At 43.9% G+C, this 22,436-nt stretch overlaps 1 protein-coding gene across 2 annotated transcripts in view; it reads left to right on the top strand.

The window, feature by feature from the left end:
- The first annotated feature begins 8,847 nt into the window (after positions 1 to 8,847).
- Positions 8,848 to 22,436, top strand: part of LOC119180730 (DNA helicase MCM8) — a 29,308-nt gene continuing 15,719 nt past the window's right edge. For both annotated transcript variants that reach the window (XM_075875094.1, XM_075875093.1), the window contains exons 1-8: positions 8,848 to 9,785; positions 10,261 to 10,634; positions 11,692 to 12,039; positions 12,737 to 13,016; positions 13,922 to 14,181; positions 15,225 to 15,448; positions 19,396 to 19,594; positions 20,572 to 20,904. In XM_075875094.1, coding sequence (XP_075731209.1) covers positions 9,329 to 9,785; positions 10,261 to 10,634; positions 11,692 to 12,039; positions 12,737 to 13,016; positions 13,922 to 14,181; positions 15,225 to 15,448; positions 19,396 to 19,594; positions 20,572 to 20,877 — 2,448 coding nt within the window. In that variant the 5' untranslated portion in view covers positions 8,848 to 9,328 and the 3' untranslated portion in view covers positions 20,878 to 20,904. The remainder of the gene's footprint in view (positions 9,786 to 10,260; positions 10,635 to 11,691; positions 12,040 to 12,736; positions 13,017 to 13,921; positions 14,182 to 15,224; positions 15,449 to 19,395; positions 19,595 to 20,571; positions 20,905 to 22,436) is intronic.

Here is a 22,436-nt window from a genome sequence, read left to right as displayed (position 1 = left end):
TAAAAATAAAAAAAAATCTAGGAGAAGAAGCAAGAGAAAGACGACGGGATTAGGAAGGGACAGCATCTCAAGAGAGTAAGGCGAACGCAAACGAGCCATGCCATCATCTGTGTGCCAGTTATGACAGCGATTCAAAACCGCCGAAAATTTCTTCCCCGATTGCGGGAAAGGGACGTCGGTTAGTCGAGTTGTGTGGGCGCCTGGTGAAAGCATGTTATATTTTTAAATGTAAGCCATAGTACCTGCTTGTACCATGGACTTATCGTTACATACATACACAGTATAACTGATTGAGAAGCATGTTTTCATCTACATCGTGCACTGACGCAAACGCTGCCTCACGCGGCTTGCATGTAACACAGTAAGCAGCGCAGAGTTTATAATATATGCATAATATCGTATAGTGGGGAATTGTTGGACGGTGTGTAATAATTTTTAAATAATGTAAATCATTCCATTACACGGAATCAACGAGATATGAAAAGCGCACCACGGCAAGTCTGCAGGGCTTCTAGATGTGGCCGCATCGTCTGGGTTATAGTAGCAGATGTCGATGCCGCGCACTCGCCTGACGACCCTTGATTCTGGTTTACTAGCGAGTGCATTTCCAGAGGTTGTCCGGCTTGCTTTACTGCTGTGGAGCACGACGCCTGCCTTGCACTGGGCGATCCAAGAGGAGACGTTGTTTGCTCTGTACTGCCGCTTGGTGATGAGTGCATCATTCCCATCACGAGGACTTTCTGCAGTGATGAAAGCGCAGCACGGGCGTCTGTCTGATCGTTGCTTCCTTGAAGCTGTCTGATGGTGGAAAAAAGTGCTTCGACAGGGTCACTGGAGAATTTGGCAGTCAACACGTATAGGAAACCTGAACGGATGAGAAATTGTGTGCACTGTACTGTGGACATTGTGGTCAGTTGGAGAGCTTCGTATGTTTCAAGAGATATGAATGCCCTCTTATGTGGTGCCGCGGCTTTCCATGCTGCGAAAAAGGGCAGAAATTCCTGCTCCAGCCATATCAACCTGAAAATAAAGCAGTTTATTGTAGAAAATATGAAACCTAGCGGGATAAATGGAATGTACCTGTCATCATCTGGGGAACTGAACGGCATCCTGTTTTGGTCCCGGCTTACTACGTGGAAGGTTGTATTTCTTATGTTGTGTATGGTGAACCATTTAAATATCATTTCCATCAGCTCGATGGTTGGCAGGCAGTCTTCAAACCCGAAAATGCCAAATCTGCGGCCGTATTGTAAGAGGTATCGTAAGGCCGATGTCACCTAGAAACCAAGGAGACGCGACATATTAAAAATGATCGGAATTATTTAGAGAGAGGTTTCTAAGCTTGGACGTTCGTATACAGCAAGTGAGACGAGTTACAAGTGGCACTGCAGTCATCAATAACGTGCACTTTTAAGTGAGTTTGTGTTAGTGAACATATATTTATAGAAGCTCTAATGATACGTAATTATTGTGTGGTAAGCAATACGCGCAGGTACATTCGTTAAGAAAGGGAAATTGTATGTTCAGATAACCATGCGCTGTTAGCAGCAGCAGTAGCAGCAGCTCATGTGCATGTTTTTATGTGACCATACTGATAAATATGTTAGCAGTTATATACGTATTGAATTACATTTTCACCATTTGCTTCCGTTTGGGTTCTACAAACAAATAAACCAGAAACTAACATGAATATTCACGTATCGTTTGCGGTGAATTACTATTAAAAGGCAGTTTTTGTACTGCTTCATTTGAACGAAAAGCTGCAAAATTTTTTCTGCTTCTGCATGAACATTCACTTGACGTAATATGATGTAAAATGAGTTGTGGCGTAATATTAGCGCATAAAAGTTTGCCCGAGCGCGCCAAAGAATTTGAGAAGTATAAACGTCACTACTGATAGAAAACTGCGAGCATGATTCTAGCTCAATTAGATGTATTTTTTTGTGTAATACAGGTTGCAGGAAGCATACATAATTTACAGCTAACGAAAAGGCATTTCCTGCATGACCTGTGTGCGTCACGCATTGTGATGTCTACAAGGAATACAGAGAATCTGGGAGTGTGTGACACTAACGCTAAATGGGTTTACACCTTTTCTTATACATGCCTGTGGAGAGAACACTTCAACGGCCCTCTTCACGCTTAATTTCTCGAAGTTCGTCGGGTAAACGTGCTTCTGCGTAAGGTTCCGAACAAGCTTGAACGACGACTGTTTTTCTGTTATGTCCAGCAACTTTCTCAAATACGTGGGGCTGTAGTAATGCCCATTGTTGAACAGAACGCGTTTGGTGGACAACATCTGGTTGCGGAGATTTTTCAGGATGTGGCAGTGGTCAAAAGAAAGGAAGAGCCTCCGATTCATATCCATTGGATGTCTGCAACAACAACAAAAAAAAATGAATAAATAAATTGGAGAAAGGCGGCGTTTGCGGTGTGAATAATTAGTTGCATATACGGTTTTCTGTTTTTTACCAAAGTAATGTAAATGTTAGCCATTCGAAGGACGTGTGCGTTGTTAATTATTACCTTATTATAAAATTTCTCCACTCATGCCATGATCCTGCAGGTCTGTGTGTGTGTTTTATTGAGATTACCTACACCTTAAATCTTCCGAAACTTTAAGTATACTCACCCATTCATACAGTCGCATGCAGGTGCGCATACATTACGCATACGCGTAACGTCAATTGATTTGTAAAGACGGGCTATTTACAGCGATTGTACTGTTGATAGCAATCTTGTTATGGACACGGCTTTCTTATATGGCAGCGCTGATTAAAAAAAAAGAAGGGGGGGGGGGGGGCTCTGATGCTGATACAGGCTTTTTTTTTTGTGCGACCAAGTCTTTTGTTTTTTTTTTCACTCAAACACGGCATGCATGCGCGTGCATACATTGATTGATAGATATGTGGGGTTTAACGTCCCAAAACCACCATATGATTTTGAGAGACGCCGTAGTGGAGGGCTCCGGAAATTTCGACCACCTGGGGTTCTTTAACGTGCACCCAAATCTGAGAACGCGGGCCTACAACATTTCCGCCTCCATCGGAAAAGCAGCAGCCGCAGCTGGGATTCGATCCATGCATACATTGAGGGCACACTGCGAATACATATAAAAAAATATTTACACTAGGCATTGCGCACAGCTTAATGCGAGCTGAGAGCAAAAATATATACTTAGCAACTTACGGCACAACTGGCATCATACGACCATTCCCTAACATGGTGAACATCTTTTTGTTCGAAGCGTGGTTGTCAGCTACAAGTCGGACCACTTGGAATCCTGCTTCTTCGATGGACTTAATTACTTCAAGTGTTAGTTGATGCAGGTGGTCTCCTTTTACTGACTGCGTGAAATAATATCCCACGGGTAGCCTGAAAAAGATAAAAATTAGCAGTATTCTGTAGCGTCGGTGTCAGCTGGGCTTAAAATCTCACTCCGTTGGAGAGAGGAGGAGAGCCAATTGCTCATCTCGAGTGCTTGTCAAATAAGTGCACAATGCTAAAGTTGACTTGCCGGGGGAAAGGGGGGGGGGGAGCCCTCCTTAAAAAATAGAAGACGACTCCCCCTGCCCCTCCCCAGACTTTCAGCCCTGGTCGCGGAATAGCACATCATTGGTTAATTAAAGACAACGTTTTCTTTTTATATCTATAGGTGGGGTTAGTCTTTCAGTCACAGCGAAACGTATAGTGATAGACAAAGTGATGATTCACTTACGTGTAGTGCGTTGATAAGCCTACAAATACAAAGGCGAGAAGGTGTGTGGCCAGCTCGTTCCGAATGCCCACTTCTTTTTCTAGGCCTCCCATTTCGACTAGGCCATGGACTTTGTCTCCTTTTTTTTCGTACGTCAGTGCTTGCTTTAAAGACATTTCATCCACAATCAAAGAGCCCATTTTTTCCTAACAAAAAAAATGGGGGGGGGGGGGGAATTCACTGTTAACAGACATGCGTTATATATCGGCGGAGACAGTTAATTATATAAATAACCTTCTTTGTTGTTCCGTACATGACCCATAATTTAACAGAAATGATTAGGGTTTAGAGCAAACATAGCGCACTGCCGTATACTCTTAAACAATACATCTTACGTTCGAGTAATCCTTGCCACAGGTCTGGTCCCTGTTTATTCACTTTAAATCACTTTTCATTCGGCTATACTAGCATGTATTTTGATCAGTCAAACACTGCCGCGTGCGCTGCTTCCTTCGTTATTCGCGTGCATATTGTAAATAATTCTGATCGAAGTAACGTACCCGTTCGGACAAGTGTGTGCTTTCCGTGTGCAGCCTTTGCTTCATTAGCGACGAAACAACTGCTCCAGTACAGTAGCCAATGTAACGCTTCAGTGTCATGCGACTTGGAAGGGTGAGGCACCCAGACCTCCGCAACATTTCGTACCCGCAGGGTGATTTAGCTTGCCACATTATGGCCTGCCTGATGGTCACCTCTTTCCAACGGTGATTTTTCTCACGCAGGCATTGCAATTGCTCCTTCAAAAATTCAGCCTTCTTGTCGTTCTCGTCCAGCATTTCCTGATGATGAAAGGGCAGTTGAAATGCGTAAATCACGCGCAAGATAACATACTGGAAGAAAGCGGAAGTGCAGGGGAGAATGGAAGCTTGACCCGCTGAAACATCGTAGAGCAGGGAATGCCGGCGCATCCAACAATTCGACATTTACGTACTGGACTTGCCCTTGTCAAGACAAGTTTAGATGTTGTGGGAGAGTGAGCAAACGTTCACACACACGCTACTAAAGGAGGCTGTTGCTGTCCTGACAAAGAATAGTGCACCTGATTGTCGAAACCTTGCATTTGGCATCATTCCTTATTCAACAATTCATAATCGCGAGAAAAGATATGCGTTTACTCTTAAGACAATAATAGATGTTTCATGTCACCACGTGGACATTCAATTGCAGCTATGCTACATTAATGAATTGCGCAACTTCAGACTTGCGTCATGTTCAGTAACCGGCCACCGACTCACACATACGGACTAGCGGAAACTGTTCACTTACACTTTCCAAACCATTCCTTCCTTTTTGAATGCAATGCTGCTCGCTCAAGTTTATAAGGCAGACATCACATGTGCGTCAAGCGTGGCTTCCTGTACGAGCATAAACCGATCGGCCCATAGCACCAACACAACACAGCTTGCAAATTACTGTCTTTCCAGTTGTCAGTCCAATGTCCCTAATTGTTTGCGACGACAGAAATTTGAACTCGTTGTTCGCAGGATAAAGGAATAAACTCGGGGTGCGCCAATCACGCAAGGGGGTACACACCGACCTTCGTATCTTAAACACTTGCTCATGTGCGCGCTTACCCACCAACCTTCTTTTATTCCGTGTCCTTATGTCAGGCCTACACCTTCGTATGACCAGAAAGATTGCCAGCATCGGCGTACACTAAAATGTCACGTAAATTTATATGAAGAAGAAAATCTATAAACAGAGTTTCTCTCGAGCAGACATCATGACAGCGGACTTGTCATCCTTAAGGCTATAATTGTATTTCAGTCTTTCAGAAAACAAGCCTGCTTGTCGAAACGCCGCCTCGAAACAACTTTGCTAAAACTACTGATTAAGCGAGTTGGTTCATGATTATTTTCAGTGTTTGTGTGTGTGTAAACAGCGATTAAAGAATGGGAACAACCCCTGTTCACAGGTTTTTTACTGCAAGCTTCCATCCTCCCCTTTCTGACGTTTCTTACAAAAAAGTATAGGGACACTAAGTTAATAGACTGATAAATGAGTACCTGATAATTCTCTATCGTTCCTGTTCCGATCATACGACTATTAGAACAGAAAAAATTAAGACTAGGTTTAATGTTCTGAGTTTGGCGAACAATCTTCGACACGTGCACGTCGCTTTATGTTGCGTCGCTCCTTGTGTACTTGGCCGCATTGGCTGAGAACATTTCTTTGAAACTTGCTACTTCAGACCTTGCATCTACTAACACAGCAGTCTTAGACATTACCTGAGGCCGTCAAAGTATGACGTCACTGCTAGCCGATGCGCGAGAACTTAAGGGTAGCATCGCCACCTTTACAATCTCTTATAGTTTCGAGAATTCCTTCGCTCACCGGACGTCCTCTCGTAGTACGGGTGATGTTGATAGAATTGACTTACTCCTAAATTGTTATTATGTTCAGAGTCATTTAAAATTAAGTGCGAATATAAAAGGATTAATATAACATTCGTCCACTGACGTAACTGCGTACCTGCAGCGTTAGAGCGCCATTCGCCTCGGCGAGGGCTTTCATCTCGAAAAAATCTTTCTTTAGCTTCTCTAGCTGTGAATGCAAATTACTGTTCATTTCTTTCAGCCTGCTGCACTTCCGCCGCAACGTCTTAGTTGCCGCGACCAGGGAGCGCATCTTCTTCAAACCGATCGACGTTTGCGACGTCATGGAGCGCCGCACTGGCCTCTTCTGGTGTTCCCCTTGTATAACTGAACTACAGTCCTCCATGTTGTCCTGACTTGATGGAAAATGCAACCACTCGGCCTCTTGTGCAGTTTCAATTGGGTTTTCAGAACTATATACTTCCCCAGGCTCCGCTGATGCTCGCTCTTCTTGAGAAGAATCTGCGTTGGACGTTCCCCTGTTAAGCCGAAAAAATAGCGAAGCATGACAGATATATTGTCCCGCTAAACGCATAAGGGAATACTGCTAACATTATTCTTATCCGTTGTTGTGTTAGACTTCAAGTTTTACTTACAGTATTTTTACTTGTATGGGTGCCAGCGTTGTTTCCCCCTGCGTTCGTTTTAGCCGCTTTTTCCGCGGCATTGGATCTTGCCCACGTGGATCAGGAGAAGCGGGAAATAAGGAAGGCACGGCTGTGGGCTTCAACATCTTCCTTTTCGTCACTGTTCTGTAATCTTCAGCGGTAAAATGCAGGCTGCATACCTTCGACCGGTCGCTGGGCTCCCAGCGATGCTTTCCTGAACCTTCATCAAAGGTAAAGGCGTATACGCATGGCTAGCAAGATTGCAAAATAACAGTCCATAACACCTTTTTTGTAATTAATTTTTCCAAAATGTAACAAGCCAAATGGGGAGGTTAAGAAAAAGCATAGCCACGATTTTATTCTGGGGAAGTACCTGTATACCCATTTAGTGCATTTTCATATTTTCTCGCAGCCTTTGTAAATGTCTTTTTAGATGACTACATTCGTCGATTGATGTTTAGTGATGGTACGTGGTCGAGTCCAGTGGCATACTTGAAGCCCTTTATTCGAAGAGCTCATTGGCTATACAAGGTTTCATAACAAAGCTGAATTTCCTAATGGCTGCTCAGTAACGAAGCGCGACCCAATACGACAGAGCCGAAACCGAGGCGCACTTGAGCGCCTTGGTCTTGGTTTAGAGCGCAAACCTCTAACCTGTACAATGACTCCGCCGTTGACGACGATGACTTCAGTGGTTTTTGTTCTTTTGCATTCTCCAAAACGAATCTTTGTCATGCATGATGTAATCTCAGATGCAGCACGCACATAAATAGAGTATCTGTCGCTGATTATTCCAGGTTCCTCATTTCGGTTTCACCGGCTGGGTCTCTTAACCCTCACAGAGCCGATGGGCTCATTGCACGAAGGACTTCAATTATGTCATTATACCCGACCGCCTGCCAGCCCTATATAGAGTGAACAGTTAATCGCCACATTTCGTTACCGGCGTAACGTTTCTAATTACCTTAAGTAAGCTTATACAGAAACGAACAAAGCTGTATGGGAAGATAGAGGTTTGAGATGAGAAATACATTTGACCAAATTCGGTCGCTAACTTCAGTGACACCCAGTGTTCAAGAGTTGTCCATCGCTAAACACACACACACACACACACACACACACACACACACACACACACACACACAGAGAGACAAACTGTGGAGGCAGCACGTAAATATTTCATATCATTAATTTTTTTATGGATTTCGGCGGCATTTGTTGAGGCAGCCTTCGGGAAGGGTGCTCGAACCCCTCGCAACCCACCGCTACGCATTTTTACATATTTTACAGATTTCGTATATTTACTTTTTTCTTGTGTGCTATATTTAAATTTCTTGGCACTATTTGTGGAGCCTGCCATATTAGCCGCGGTACTTTAAAAAAGCTTTCATGTTTTTTAGCTCAGTGAATTAGCATAACACACGGAAATAAAGTTTACTAAAGCACCCTGGTGCTTCTTGCTAGCTTGCAACTCGTTCTGAATTGAAACGACTCTCAAAAACACAAGACTCACCTTTTCTTCCAATTGCCTCGATCCATTCTTCCCGTATGTCTGTGGCAGGAAACTCGTGAAAACTTACTTTACTTTGTTTGCCTTGTTCCGATTTGCAATATGGCACGCAGCAATACACCATACTTACATTTGAGGTGTCAGCTCATCTAAAAAAAAAAAACTGCACGCGGCCACTATTAGAGCTGACTACTGCAGCTATCTGCCGTCTGCAAGTTTCTGCACACGACCTACTGTGTTTCTGCGTATCTTCTGCAATTTGTGTATGCGTATCGTCTGGAACCATCGTGATTCAGTGTGAACAATGAATGCCTAACAATAGTTTTTTTATCTCGTTGGACTACGTTTTCATTCAAGAAATATTTTCATAATAAATTTTCCTTCATTTGTAGAAAAGTTCCCGTCTGCTTGCCACTGTGACCCTTTGTGTGCTTTTTTTACGGTTCTATTTCTGCTTCAAACGTCCACACGAATGCAGCCAACTCTGACGAGGAATCATATCGCTTTATTTGCCATATTTTACACATTCATACACAATTCATGCACAATAAGAACGATTTGCACTGCCACAGCGATGGCTGAAGCAGACGACAGCGAACAGGTGCTGCCTAGCGCCACGCCGCTCGTAGGTGACGGCCCTAGCGGCAGAAGGTATGAACTAGAACGTGGGCGCTGGAAGAGGTGCTCTCTGGGCAGGTCAGGAGTGTAGTAGGTCATGGCTTTAGTCACTAAACAAAAGTCCAGTTGGCATCGCCACCACCTAAGACGCTTCGAGCCGAGTGTAGTACGCACACTAGCACGAAAAGAAGCCACAAACGCGGAGTTTCTGGCGGTAAATACAGTTCGCAGCTGCCTGTTCTCGCGCTTGAACAAATTAAATGAATGCTGTCTTTGGCGGTTGATGTTTTCGAGTAGTTTTAAAAGCGAAGCGGCCATCTCTGTGTGTCGCGAACTGCGGCTCCTGTCTTGCACCGTTGCTTGGTCGTTAATTATTAACTCTGGCGCGCACTGGGTGCCGCTAAAGTAGCAACTGTGTTTGCCTAGTGAGTTAGTAAATGCCGTGCGCTCGTTCTTGGAAATGAACTACAACTCTTGGAACAACCGAGGGCGCGGGCGGTTCCGACGGCGGGCCGGTGGACCAAGGTTTGCTCGGCAACGGCGACGCATCGTCGACCCCGAAGACTCGGACGGCAGTCGAGGCGACGACGGAACGGCATTTTCTCCTCGAGTTGGCAACGACCTAAACCACCGTCGCCTATCTTCGCAGCAGTCGACGCACCCGGGCTGGCATCTGTACTTTCCAAACAAGGACTACCCTCCCGACGAGAGCGTCGCGCAGAGGCTTAAGCTTCTGGAGGCCTATTTCGCCGAGCGGGTCTCCAAATTCGTGGGACCCGCAGGTGTTGTCGACCGTTCCCGGAGCTCGTACGAAGTTCGAATCGACGAAATTGCCGAGGATGCTGGAGTCAAGGAGGATTGGTCTGATTTGAGGGAGTCCCTCAAGTGCCGCCCTCACGACGTTCTGAAACTCCTGGGTACGCCATGTCAATTATCTCCACTGCTGTTGAACTGACGTTGTCATAAAAAAAAAACAATAGGTTATTTGATTGGAAATTATCTCTACAAAAATCACGCCGAACAAAATTTAGAGCGTTCGAAACAGGCGCATGTAAACATAATTGTTACTGTGAGCTTGCATATGGTGAGGCCAGTTAGGTTTAATGAAATATGTGTCACAAAGGGAAATACTCGCTTTCTGGCCAAGGCGTATGTGGGGGCTTAACAGGACTGCCGAATGAAGCCATCAAATAATTCTGTAACATTTGATAAAAGTATCAGAAAGTGCTTAACAGCAGGAATCAGTGAGTAATGATAAACTTTTGTTGTATGTACACGAGGTAATGAGTTTTTGGATGCTGTGATCACACAGGTATGCGTCACTAACTCGCCCACCACATTTTGCAGCACAATTATTTGTTTACTCTGTTGACGCATCGTTATCTTTTTCAGGTCTCGCATTGCACCAGACACTGACTAAACAAGACCAAAATCAAATAGATGTTGGCGCAGTCGACCCACTGCCTGAGTTGACGGTTCGCATTGCTGGTTTCGGGCCGTTGACACCGCTACGCGATGTCCGCAGCATGACCTGCGGCCGCATGGTGGCCGTTCGTGGCACCGTAGTTCGCGCCAGTGAAGTGAAGCCGCAGTACCGGGCGATTGGTTTCAGTTGCTCGGGTTGCGGGGCTGAGCAATCTGTTGCGCAACCTGGTGGCTACTTCACGGCGCCCACCTGCTGCCCGGAGAGGGGTTGCCGATCCAGGACCTTCCAGGAGCAGGTGACATCGCCCTTGACTCAGCTCGTCGATTGGCAGTCGCTGAGACTTCAGGCACGTCATGACTGACCTTCCCCGATTAACTGTGTCAGACAGAGTCTTAAAGGGGCCTTGCAACACTTTTTCAGCATGGTCGGAAAACACTGCCGATCGGTAGTGGAGGCTTGTTTAGGTCACACGAGCCAAACGTTATAGTGTAGCACACGACCTGGAATGCACAACTGCTTTTCAAAGTCAGTTGGAAGTGGTACCATTTTCTTTCTGCAAATGATGTCATATACTCAAATGGCCACGTCGTACACCGAAACCGCAAACAGCATAACCATCTTTAGCAAATGAACTGTGTCCTCGCGCCAAGGAGAAGTCTTCTTTCTCATGTTTTTCGAGTCGCCTGCTACATTTTACGGTGCGGGCTGAGGATTTATTTTTCTTGCCCCACAGTAAAAAAAAATGTTCGAGTGCCTTGGTGAGGGCATGAATTGTGAGGCATTGTAGAGGTCCAGGCTGTCGTATGCTGTCATTGCTTGGCATAACGCTGGCAAAACAAAAAAAAGTAGAGAGGTAGCGAGCAAGAAGTAATAAGAAAAGAGGAAGAAAGTAAGAAAAAGTGGGTAGAAAAATATAAATGAGTAGAAGAGAGGAAAAAAGGAAAGAGAAAACTGGAACAGAGTTAAAGATAACGAATAAAAAAACCATGGACAGGGCTCTCTGCATTTTCTTCAGGCTTGGCACCACTTGTGTAAATTTGCCCCATTTTTCTTTTTTTTTTTTGCCTTTTTAGCACTGCTTGCAGTCAGCAGTTAACTATTGCATGTATTCGAGTGCTTTGCTGAAACTGTTTTTGCGAAAGAAGATGGCATATCTGACTACAGTAATTAGGTAGCTGTATATGTTATATTTGAAGTTAATTGCTTTAAGCATGTCATTAATTCAAAATAAGTCAACTTGCTTTTAGATGGGGCTCTAAAACCTTGGCATCTGATTACATCAAATTGCGTATTCATAGACTGTTGGGTCATATTGTGTATTGCAAAAAGGCTAATTATAATTCTGCCTTTCATACTAATGTAAAACTGTTTGTTGTTCGTCTGTTAAAATTATTCACTTCCAGGAGTCGGACGAAGGTACGGAAGGCGGTCGAATACCACGCATCATTGACTGTGAACTGACCGATGACCTGGTCGGGTCAGCCGTCCCTGGTGACATGGTTACGGTGACGGGCGTTGTGGAGCTTGCACGCTGCGACAATCCTTCAGGTTCTACCGGTCCCGTAGACTGTTACCTGGTGGCGAACCACATCCTAGGCGAGCAACGCGAGCCGGCCGGGACTACAACTCCGTCGGGACCCGACCTCGGTCGTCAGGACTACTACGCCATCGAGGCGATCCATGACAAGCCGGATTTGTTTCGCCTCCTGGTGAACTCGCTGTGCCCTGCCATTTACGGCCATGAGGTGGGTTGACTTTCTATGTCCTTCTTATTTGACCCGCCACGGTGGTCTAGTGCGTGTGGTGCTCGACTGCTGGCCAGCAGGTTGCGAGTTCAAATTCCGGCCGCGGAAGTGCATCTTTGATGGAGGCGAAAATGCTTGAGGCTAGTGTACTTAGATTTAAGTGCACGTTAAATAATCCCAGGTGGGTCAATCAATAATCAATCATATTGTGCTTTTGAGATGTTTCTTGGCAATCCACGGTAATAGATAACACGAAATATTACGTTGCATGATAGCTTATAATGACACTTTTTTGGCCCTGCCTGCCCTTTAACCACTTAAATCTATTAATAATTCTCATATGACAGCGATTTTGCAAACAATTAACCATTTTCTTGCTGTAGCTCTTGCTTGTGAGGTGAACCTTGACTGACCTGTAGGTTGTGGCTTTGATTCCGGCTGCAGTGATCGCATCTAGATGAAGGCGAAAGAGATCCGTGTACTGTGTGATGTTACTGGAGGTTAAAAAAATATCATATGGTCGAAATTTCTAGAGCCCTCCACTGTGGCGTCCCATGCAGTCATATTGTGGTTTTGAGGCATAAAATTCCACATAATATTATCACTACTATTGAACCTTGACATTCATATGTACACGTAGTATTTCTGCAAAACACTTTTCTCTCTAATATGATCTCACTTCTGCAACTTCTTCCAGATCGTGAAGGCCGGCTTGTTGCTGGCTCTTTTTGGAGGAGTGAGGCGGTACTCGGATGATCCGGACCATGTGCCCGTGCGCGGCGACCCGCACGTTCTGGTCGTGGGCGATCCTGGACTGGGAAAGAGCCAGCTTCTGCATGCCTGCGCCCGAGTGGCACCCAGGGGAGTGTTTGTCTGCGGCAACACCGCCTCCATAGCGGGCCTCACCGTCTCCGTCGGTCGTGGCTCGGCCGGCGAAGCCTCACTCGAGGCGGGGGCCCTGGTTCTCGCCGACAGGGGTGAGCATCTGCCTTGGTTGGGAAATACAGTGGTGCTGTTGCTGTCCCGTTAATATTTTAGTCTTACTGTGATAGCCAGCGAACCTTCATGTATTGAATGCAGCTATATAGTGCGTCACTAGGTATCATTAAGCAAATGTAAAGAAATAAATAAAAGAAGAAGAAAAAGCCCAGACCTTAAAAACCTGAATATAGGTCGATTTCCCAAATTTGATTCAAATCTCTGAAAAAGAGATTTTGGAAAATCGCATAGTATCACGGTGCACCCTTTCCTTGGTAAGTACGCGACACAACCAGCTGCATGTGGTGACATTTCTTTTTATTTGCACACTAATCTTGTGTAGTTAAATGCCAGGAGGCCACAAAGTGCTGTCACTCAGACTCGTCTGAACGCTGTGCTTTCAGAAATTTCATAGTGGCTATAGACTATTCCCCGCAAGGACTTGAATCAACTCATTTGACTCGACCACCTATTTCCACTGGTTAAAAAGGTAATTGTGTTAGCTATTATAATTAATGCCATAATTAATGTTTGTATGAATCTGAGGTTTCCTTCTGTCACAGTAAAAGTAACGCCACAGGTTGCCACAGATACCTCCTTTCTGTGTAATTTTTCAATAATAGTGAACACATTTCTTTAAACACCCTGTATATACTATATGAATTCGCTTCGAACCTAAAATTCACTATTCGCACAAGCCTAGTATTCTGAGATAATTTTCTGCAACTCCAGAAAGTAAAGACTTGATTTCACTTTCTGCTCTTTCTGCTCTGAAATCTGCTCTAAAAAGTAAGAAGTCACTTCCATCGCTGCACACGTAACAAGCTCGTGCAGCCCTATAAAAGATAAGTCATTATTGTTCAGCATGTGTTAAACTTCTTTTTGTTTTGTCATGAAAACGAAGGTTGCTGCTGCATTGATGAGCTGGACAAGATGTCGACAGTACAAGGGGCCCTGCTGGAGGCTATGGAGCAGCAGTGCGTGAGCATAGCCAAGGCAGAGCTGACCGTGTCGCTGCCCGCCAGGGCCGGCGTGCTGGCGGCCGCTAACCCCGTTGGAGGCCACTACAACCGGGCCAAGACGGTGGCTGAGAACCTGCGCATGGGCAATGCACTGCTGTCGCGCTTCGATCTAGTCTTTATTTTGTTGGACCAGCCGAACGCAGTGAGTACTCTAGAATAACACAAAGCCGAGATTGTTGGCACAAAATCATGTTAACCATCTGATGCCTGAATTGTGAAACTGCCGAACAAAATATAAGTTGTTTTTGTTTTCTGCCTTTAAATAGCAACCTTTTTTTTTCAATTATTTTATCTCAAATGCAATTTTAATGCATAGCTTTAGGTATGTCGTGAATTCTTGATATGCCACAGAAACGAGGACCTTGCAACAGAAAACGTACTTCAGAACTATGTAATATGTCGTGTGCCATTCCTTGGGTGCGTACTAGGGTTGTGTGAATATCAAAATTCTTGAATACGAATTGAGTACGAATACATAGCTTCGAATACGGATCGAATAATGAAGAGGTGCAATTTTTTTCCACCAGTAATCTTTTACTCAATCATATATTTAGGTTGCAAACATACAACTGTTATTACAGTCAGTTATTGCCCAGAAAAAAAAATCGCCATCCGTACTTGCCAGAAAGCATAAGACTAATAAGTGAGCTTGTGACTGTGATGTTGGGTTGAATTTGCATGGTGAACAAATCTTTTGTCTTTTTTTTATGTGGTAGCCCTTTATTACAAAAAAAAAAGAGAAAAGCTTTTGTACCTGCCTTTTTAGCTCGTAATACCCCAATTTTATAGTTTTCTTTTTAACTTTGTCCACTGTTCTCATATCCGGTCAAGTCACCAAGGAGATTAGGAGTACTTGGGGCGTTTTTCAACTACACAGCAATACTCATTATCTCTATCTCGCTTGCTTCCGTTGCCTTTCTTGGGGACTGCACTCGCCATTCTGCGATCAAGAATGCTAAGTTCTTCTTTCCTCTCTTCCTCTTCTGTTTCACGATTTTTTTTTTTCCCCTCAGTCATTACTTGTAGACATTGTTGAAATATCTGATACTGATTATTGTGCTCATTGGTATCATTACATTGAGTATGTCACTTCTCTTTTTTTTTTCCACAGAAGTTCGCCCAGTAAAGTTTTTCGTCCTTACTTGCTCGAGTTCATGTTCTTCACCACCTGACATTACCCTTCAGGATCTCGACCGGCGTCTGTCCGAACACGTCATGGCGATGCATCTGAAGAAGTCCAGTTCACTTTCATCCTGCCAGCAGCTGTTGGAGGGTGCAAGCGACACTCAGGCGTCGGCCACCTCTCAGACGCCCGAGCCGTCGAACTCGCTCGCGCAACGTCTCCGTGGGCCCGTGTCGGATCCCATTTCAGCACCACTGCTGCGAAAGTACATCACGTATGCACGACAGTAGGTGCAGCTTCCTTGTCTCTTTGATCGAACTTGCTGTGGTGAAACTACAAGCGGTTACAACGAGAAGAGCGCGAATATTGAAATTTTCTTGCGCAAGTGAAGCAAACGACTGTATTCGAATGTGGTCTGCAGTGATGGTGCAGCCGTTGCGGTGCTCGGCTGGTAACCTGAAGGTTCCGGTTTCAATTCCGGCTATAGCGTTCACATTTCTACGGGGTCAAAATGCTAGAGACCTGTGTACCGTGCAAAGTTGGTGCACGTTAAAGAACACCACATGGTCGAAATTTCTGGAGCCCTCCACTACAACAGGCCTCAATGTATCGAGGTTTTGGCACATAAAACCCCAGATATTATTATTATTATTATTATTATTATTATTATTATTATTATTATTATTATTATTATTACATTTCAATATACTAAGTCGAATATAGAATATTCTTAAAAGAACACCAAAGTGTGAAGCAAAGGAATCAGTTTAGGCGGTTAAATTATATGCTCTGAAAATTTTACTGTCGGTAATTTAACCATCGTAGGCTCATTATTAGAAGAGGAAAAGAAGGTTGAAGTTCGATTTTTAAACATTGTGCAGGCATCTCCACAGGTGACGTCACTGGTTTCTTTTAGGTTTGTGTTTCAGCTGCACTGAATTCATAAACTTTTTCTTAAATTTGACATGGTAAGTCGGTAACCCACTCCCAGAGGACAATGGTAGTATTCTTTTTTTTTATTTAGATGTATATAAGGAGAGGTTGGTGCCAGTAGTATTTCTTATTTGCTGATTAACTGCGTAGGCAAGGGTAGACATCGAAATCTACGACGGCACGGTGAATGGTGCGGGAACCTGAAAGTGCCTTCGCCGGCCACATTTTGTTTTTGCATGTTTTCTCACTTTTGCGTGTCTACTCATGGAAGCTGTGGCGATTTTGTTATTCTGGAAGTGTAATTTAGTTACTAAAAAAAAATCTGTATTCTCTTTAGCGTGTTTTTAAGTGGAGACCCTGCTTCAGTTACATATTTCTTCATTTTTGAGCAGATTTTTATAAAGCATTCGTAGCTTATGTACTTTCATGTCCTTATTTCGAATATGCAATTATTTTTTAGTACAACTTGCTGTTTCTAAAATATCAAGAACTTCATTTATATTGGTAGACGCAGGATCTATTCATAAATAAAAAAATAAACAAGAGTTATAATACAAATCAGCATATTGCAATAACCTGGAATGAATACTGTATGCAGTAAACAAAAACTGATGTTCTAAGCCCATTTAAACAGAACTGATGATATGTTGAACATCCCTAGCTTGATCCAAGTTTTACCCAGCTTGACATCGCTCACTCTTGCAAATGTTCAATGTATAATGAAGGAATGATGACAACAAAAGGGAACAGCAAGCATCATCGCAGAGTAAGGCACCACGAGATCGGCGCTCGAGCTCCTCCATCTTCCTCGTCCTGTCGCTATCTCCAATCTCCCACCTGCCCGTTTGGTTCGCCCAATAAACCTCTTTACAAATGTACTATAATTTGTGTTCAAAGAGGTTTAGAACATTTATTCTTGTTTTGCTACATACGGTAGTCATTCTAGGTTGGTTGTGATACCCTGATTTGCCTTCCCACATTCACAGTTTAGAAATAAATATTGCTCCTAGATATATAGAAAATGTATAGTAGCTTCAAAACTACATATTGTACAGTTAACGTCCAATTTCTCATACCCTCATGGGACCGCGAAAACCTCTGGGAAATCGGGTAGTCCGGAAAAGCGAATGCACGTTAAAACGCATCTTTTTATGTAGGTATTTTTCGCTGAGAGAGAGGGTAATGGCCGGAGTACAAGATTCCTATTGCAATTCAGCCAATGCATCGTTTATGTGGCTATGAAAAGATCCGCTTATATTTTTTAAAAAATGAGACGTGGCCGGCGTTATTTTATAGGTCAGCACGAGTGCAAAGAAGTCGCTTATTTTCTTTTGCACGGCGTTCCGCTTGCCCGCAATCATGTCTGGCTCGATTTCATTCAACGTCATGTTACCGTTGTACACCGATGACCTACTATCAGTGCTCGCGTCAACTCCTAACTCGTTGGCTGTGTAGCTCGGTGTCGTTGGTTCTTTGTTCTTGGTGTCGGAGTCGTCGGAATCCTCCGTAACTTGACGAATAATTTCGTCATCGGTCAAGTCCGCACATAGCTCGAGGTCTTTGTCAGGCTCGGGGAAGCCCTCAAAGGTTACCCTGGTTTGAATTGACATTCCGGCTGCGCGCAGATCGCCGAAGGCAACATTCGAGGATGGCAGTTCATCACACACGCTGTCCACTTGAGATGAGACGACCGTCTCGGCGTCAAGTGTGAAGCCCGCGTGGTGAAAACAGTTCCGCGGAGCCTCTTGCGTAACCGCTTTCCACGATTCCGCTAGCATGGCGACAGCAGATCTGAGGTCAACAGCGTGGCTTTTATCATCATGAGCTTACGAGGGGGTTTTGTATGCTTCGAAGGTGCGGATGAAGACGATGGAGCAGTCGGTGCCATTGCTGTAAACGCCGAATCCGCTCGTCGAAAAGCGCCGCTTGACACAGCTAGGAACTCGGTGGATGCTGAAGGTCGGGAAACGTGATATCTGAAGATAGCGCGCAGCAGCAAACAATAAACCGCAAAAACGACAGCAGAGCTGACAAAACAATACGTGAACGAACACAGTGATGTTTGGCTTGGCTAAGCCACTAAACTATAGCTTGCAACGGATTGACACGTGCGGTTTCGAGGCCGCGGCGCGGTGCGGCGGTTGGGGCGGTGCTGTTGGCCATACCTGCGATGCGAGCATGGCAGGTTGGATGATATGAAAACAACCAAAATGGCAACGTCGGTGGTGACTTTGGGTCGGCAGTTAACAGTAAAAAGTCCATAAAGTCGGACGCCGAAGGCTATAAGTGTCCAGAATTTTGGACTTTTTAATACATTGACTCTATGGAAAACTTGACGGTGCCACAGATAAGTCCGGGAAATCTGGCATGTCCAGAATATCGGGCATCCGGGAAATCGGATGTCGACTGTATTAGAAGAATAATTTAATGGTTGAAATGAGCACATAAATACGTAATGTGCAAAAGTTTTGTAAAAAAATATGCTCAAAAACAAAACGTGTTTGTGAAAGAGTGTGTCCCCTGTAGAGCTGTCAAACAAAGTAACTACTGTATCTTTTATTACTTTATTCGATTTTTACTTGAAATGTTAGAATATTTGTATGCCCCTGGTAACAATGCTAGAATTACAAATGCATACTTTGGGCTCCGCCCGTGGACAGTGACAGTCTAAGCTTACAAAGGGGATGACGTTAGAGATGAGGGCTTGTTGATTTGCAGTCAAGCGATGACTTGGAGCTTAGCACTGTAGCAAGTGTGGGGATGGGAAGTTGATGCTAGCACAAACTATCGACAGCTTCTCAGTGTCAAAATCGGTCATACTTAGATGCGCATAAAGCTACATGCACAGCGATATCGGAGCTTTATGCTACACGAAAGCACTCTTTAATAAAACGTGCTACCCTGGAAAAAGTCAAGCTGTATTAATGATGCATTTCTTTAGCAGGCAATAGGTGAAGCTTTTAATGTAGCCCATGACGTCGAATGGTTTTGCATGTTTACGTGGCTGATTTTACTACACTCAAACCTCATTGTAACAAAGTTGCATCTTATGAGAAAACAAGCTTGTTATATGAAAAAATTAATTTTAAAGGTTATTTCTAATGCTGTATCCATTGCAAAACTGTTTTTCATTTATTTCTATGTAACCGATATTTCGTTATATCTGTGTTTGTTATATTGAGGTACGGATGTATACAAATTTATTTTTTGCATTGGTTTTGGCGTGAAAAACTACAGAATTTGATATATATTTTTTTAACCTTGCTTAACCAACCTTCGCTTACTTTCTTTGCAATGTAGGTATGTGCAGCCAACTTTGAGTACCGAATGCGCAGCACACTTGCAGAAGTTCTACCTGCATCTGCGTGGCGTTCGGCAAGCGGACTCTGTGCCGATCACAACCCGCCAGCTTGAATCCCTGATACGGCTGACCCAGGCCAGGGCCCGCCTCGAACTTCGCGAAGAGTGCACGGCTCAGGACGCCCTGGACGTGATAGAGGTACAGTGTGGCTCTCGCCACACCAAGCGGAAAATTTGGAAGAAGCTGATGTCTTCAAACCTCATTATAAGGAAGTGGCATATTATACATGAATATAAGTTCTTCATACAAAAAAAATAGTTGTAAACGTCTATTCCTAACACTATATCTGTTGCAAGACTATTAATTTACTTCGTTACAACCAATATTTCATTACATCTGTGTTTGTTACATTGAAGTTTGGGTGTATGGATTGTGTGAATGTCTCTTTTAGTCACCGAGGAAGCGGTACATCTAAATGGCTACTAATGCATGGGGCTTGTAGGGCTTACCCAGTGCCCATAACAAACTAGTAACTGTTGCTGTTGATCACGTGACACATTCTCAGATGCCTGCATCTTTCTTTCAACGGACCTGCCACTGTGGTATAGGGGTTAAGGTGCTTGGTGGTTGACTTGTAGGTTGCGGGTTCGATCGTGGCCATGGCATTTCAATGGCGACGAAAGGCAAGAGGCCCACCTGCTGTGCAATGTCAATGCTGGTTAAAGAACACCAGGTGGTCCAAATTGCTGGGGCCTTCTACTACGGCGTCCTTCACGAGCCTGTTGCGGTTTCGGGATGTAAAACACCAGATAGTACTATTACCGAAGGTCGTGAGGTCGTATCCCTGCAGCAGTGGCTGTGTTTTAATGGAGGCGATATGCAGGAGGCCCGAGTGTGTAAACTTAGGTGAACAAAAAAAGCCTAGGTGGTCGAAATATCCATAGCACTTCACCGTGGCATCTCTCAATCATTTTAGGATGTTGGGATGCTAAACCACAGCAATTATTCTTATTTCTTTCATGTGTGACACATTAGTATAGATTAATTCAAATGGCAACAGTAATCAAAGCCTCTAGGTGTAGCATTGACTGTTCTGTAGGCAGTTCTTATACTACATGAGCTTCGAAAGTTTTACGTTTAATGGAGGGATAAGGTTGAAATGTTCCCACTTTCAGCTCATGAAGCACAGCATTGCAGACACTCAGAGCGACGGAATGGGATCCGTCGACTTCAGGCGCTCGCAGCACGGTTCTGGCATGAGCAAGCCAGCTCAGGCCCGAGCGCTGGTGAGCGCACTCACCAAGGAATCGCAGCGAACGGGCAACCGAATCTTCACTACAAGTGAGTTGAGGACTGTGGCGGAGCAGCGGTGCGGCATACTGTCGTCGTCGGTGCGTGTCATCGTGGACGCCTTGAACGACCAGGGCTTTCTTCTCAAGAAAGGCTCTGGCCGATATCAGTTGCAGACCACCGATTTCTAGTGGGCACCGTCTATTAAGCGTCTGAAGGTACGTGGCCACCTCTCCAGAAATGTTTTTCAGTTTCGACTTTTAGATGACTGCCTTGTGCCTAGCTTCAGAAGGCCAGTTTTCAAGGAACCTTGAGATTTGCTATGCATAAAAAAGTAAAACACAGGTGTAACCTAAACTGAACCTATCATGCCAGTAGCCATAACTATGGATTTAACCGCACAAAAGAAAAATGGCTTGGCAGCACTGTAGTTGTATATGCAGGCTTCACAATGAGCTAGAATATTGAGCTATCATCAATATTAGGTATCTTGCTACCCAAAAATGAAACAAAAAATGAATTCTTAGATGGTTGCATTTCAAATAAAATGATCTCATTTCAGACCTTATTCGCAATTTTCGGTTACCATTCAGTTCATTGCACAGCTATAATTTCTGTTATCGAAATGATTAAAAACATTAAAAAAAACAGCCCCTGGCTGACGTTGCCTGTGGAGCGCAGAAACATGTGTCAATGAGGTGACCTTACAGATTTAATATCGACACCTGTAACAAAGATTTTCTTACGAGTGGTCACAGAAAGGGTCGTTTCGAACGGCCTTTAGTAGGTGCTTCATTATGTCTATATATACTGTTAAACTCTTTGTTGAGGCATGCTCTGGGCAGCGGTTCTTGTCACTTACACGTGGTGTCTCTTACAAGCAGGGTACCTTGTATTCATTTTCTTATCGTCTATTTTACTGTAGGCACACTGGTGTCTCTTACACCCATGTCTCTCTTATATCATGATCTCTTATAAAGGGGTTTGACTGTATCTTACAACATATTTTTTTTTCAAATTCTAAAATATATATATATATATATATATATATATATACTACATTATTTGGTCATGCTGCTGATGGCACAACAATTGCACCTACCACGAGTACAAAATTTCAGCCTCCATGTCACACAGAAACACTTGTTCTCAGCAACCCCCCTTGTAAAGTTGGACCCTTTCTCTTTGTGTGTACTCACTATCATTCTGTTGCAGATGCAAGTCATCTGTTAACTAGTATACTATTTTTAACACAGCATAGCTGCATGTAAACGGTGCACGTACTGGTCACATCCCTGCCTCTCACTAACAGTGTTTTTATTGTTCAAGCAAAACACTGTAATTTATTGCACTTGTTAACACTGCGCACAACTGTTTGTTGAACTTCTTGTTTGTATTGTAAGATATTCAATAACCATGACGTGGTTGTAATATATTACCATATCACATCAAATGAAAAATTCGTAAACAGGAGTTGTGTCGAGCCGACGTTTCGACACAACCCCTGCTTACCGATTTTTCATCGCAAGCTTCCATCTTTCCTCTCCTACTGTTTTTTGCATATCACATCAAAGTATATTTGTTACGTTGCAGTCTTGTCTTTAAATGTTATCATAGTAAATGTGCACCTGTAATAACTATCAGCCATATAGACAAGCATTTTTTTTTATTGCCATTACATGGGCCTGCATCATAATAGTTTGATCTAAAATTTCGTTGATAAAAATATGGAGTAAGACGTTAAAATGTT

Source organism: Rhipicephalus microplus, chromosome 10, assembly GCF_043290135.1.
Source record: "Rhipicephalus microplus isolate Deutch F79 chromosome 10, USDA_Rmic, whole genome shotgun sequence".
NCBI lineage: Eukaryota > Metazoa > Arthropoda > Arachnida > Ixodida > Ixodidae > Rhipicephalus > Rhipicephalus microplus.
The sequence above is the reverse complement of the archived record's forward strand: the minus strand, read 5'-3'. Positions and strand labels throughout refer to the sequence as shown.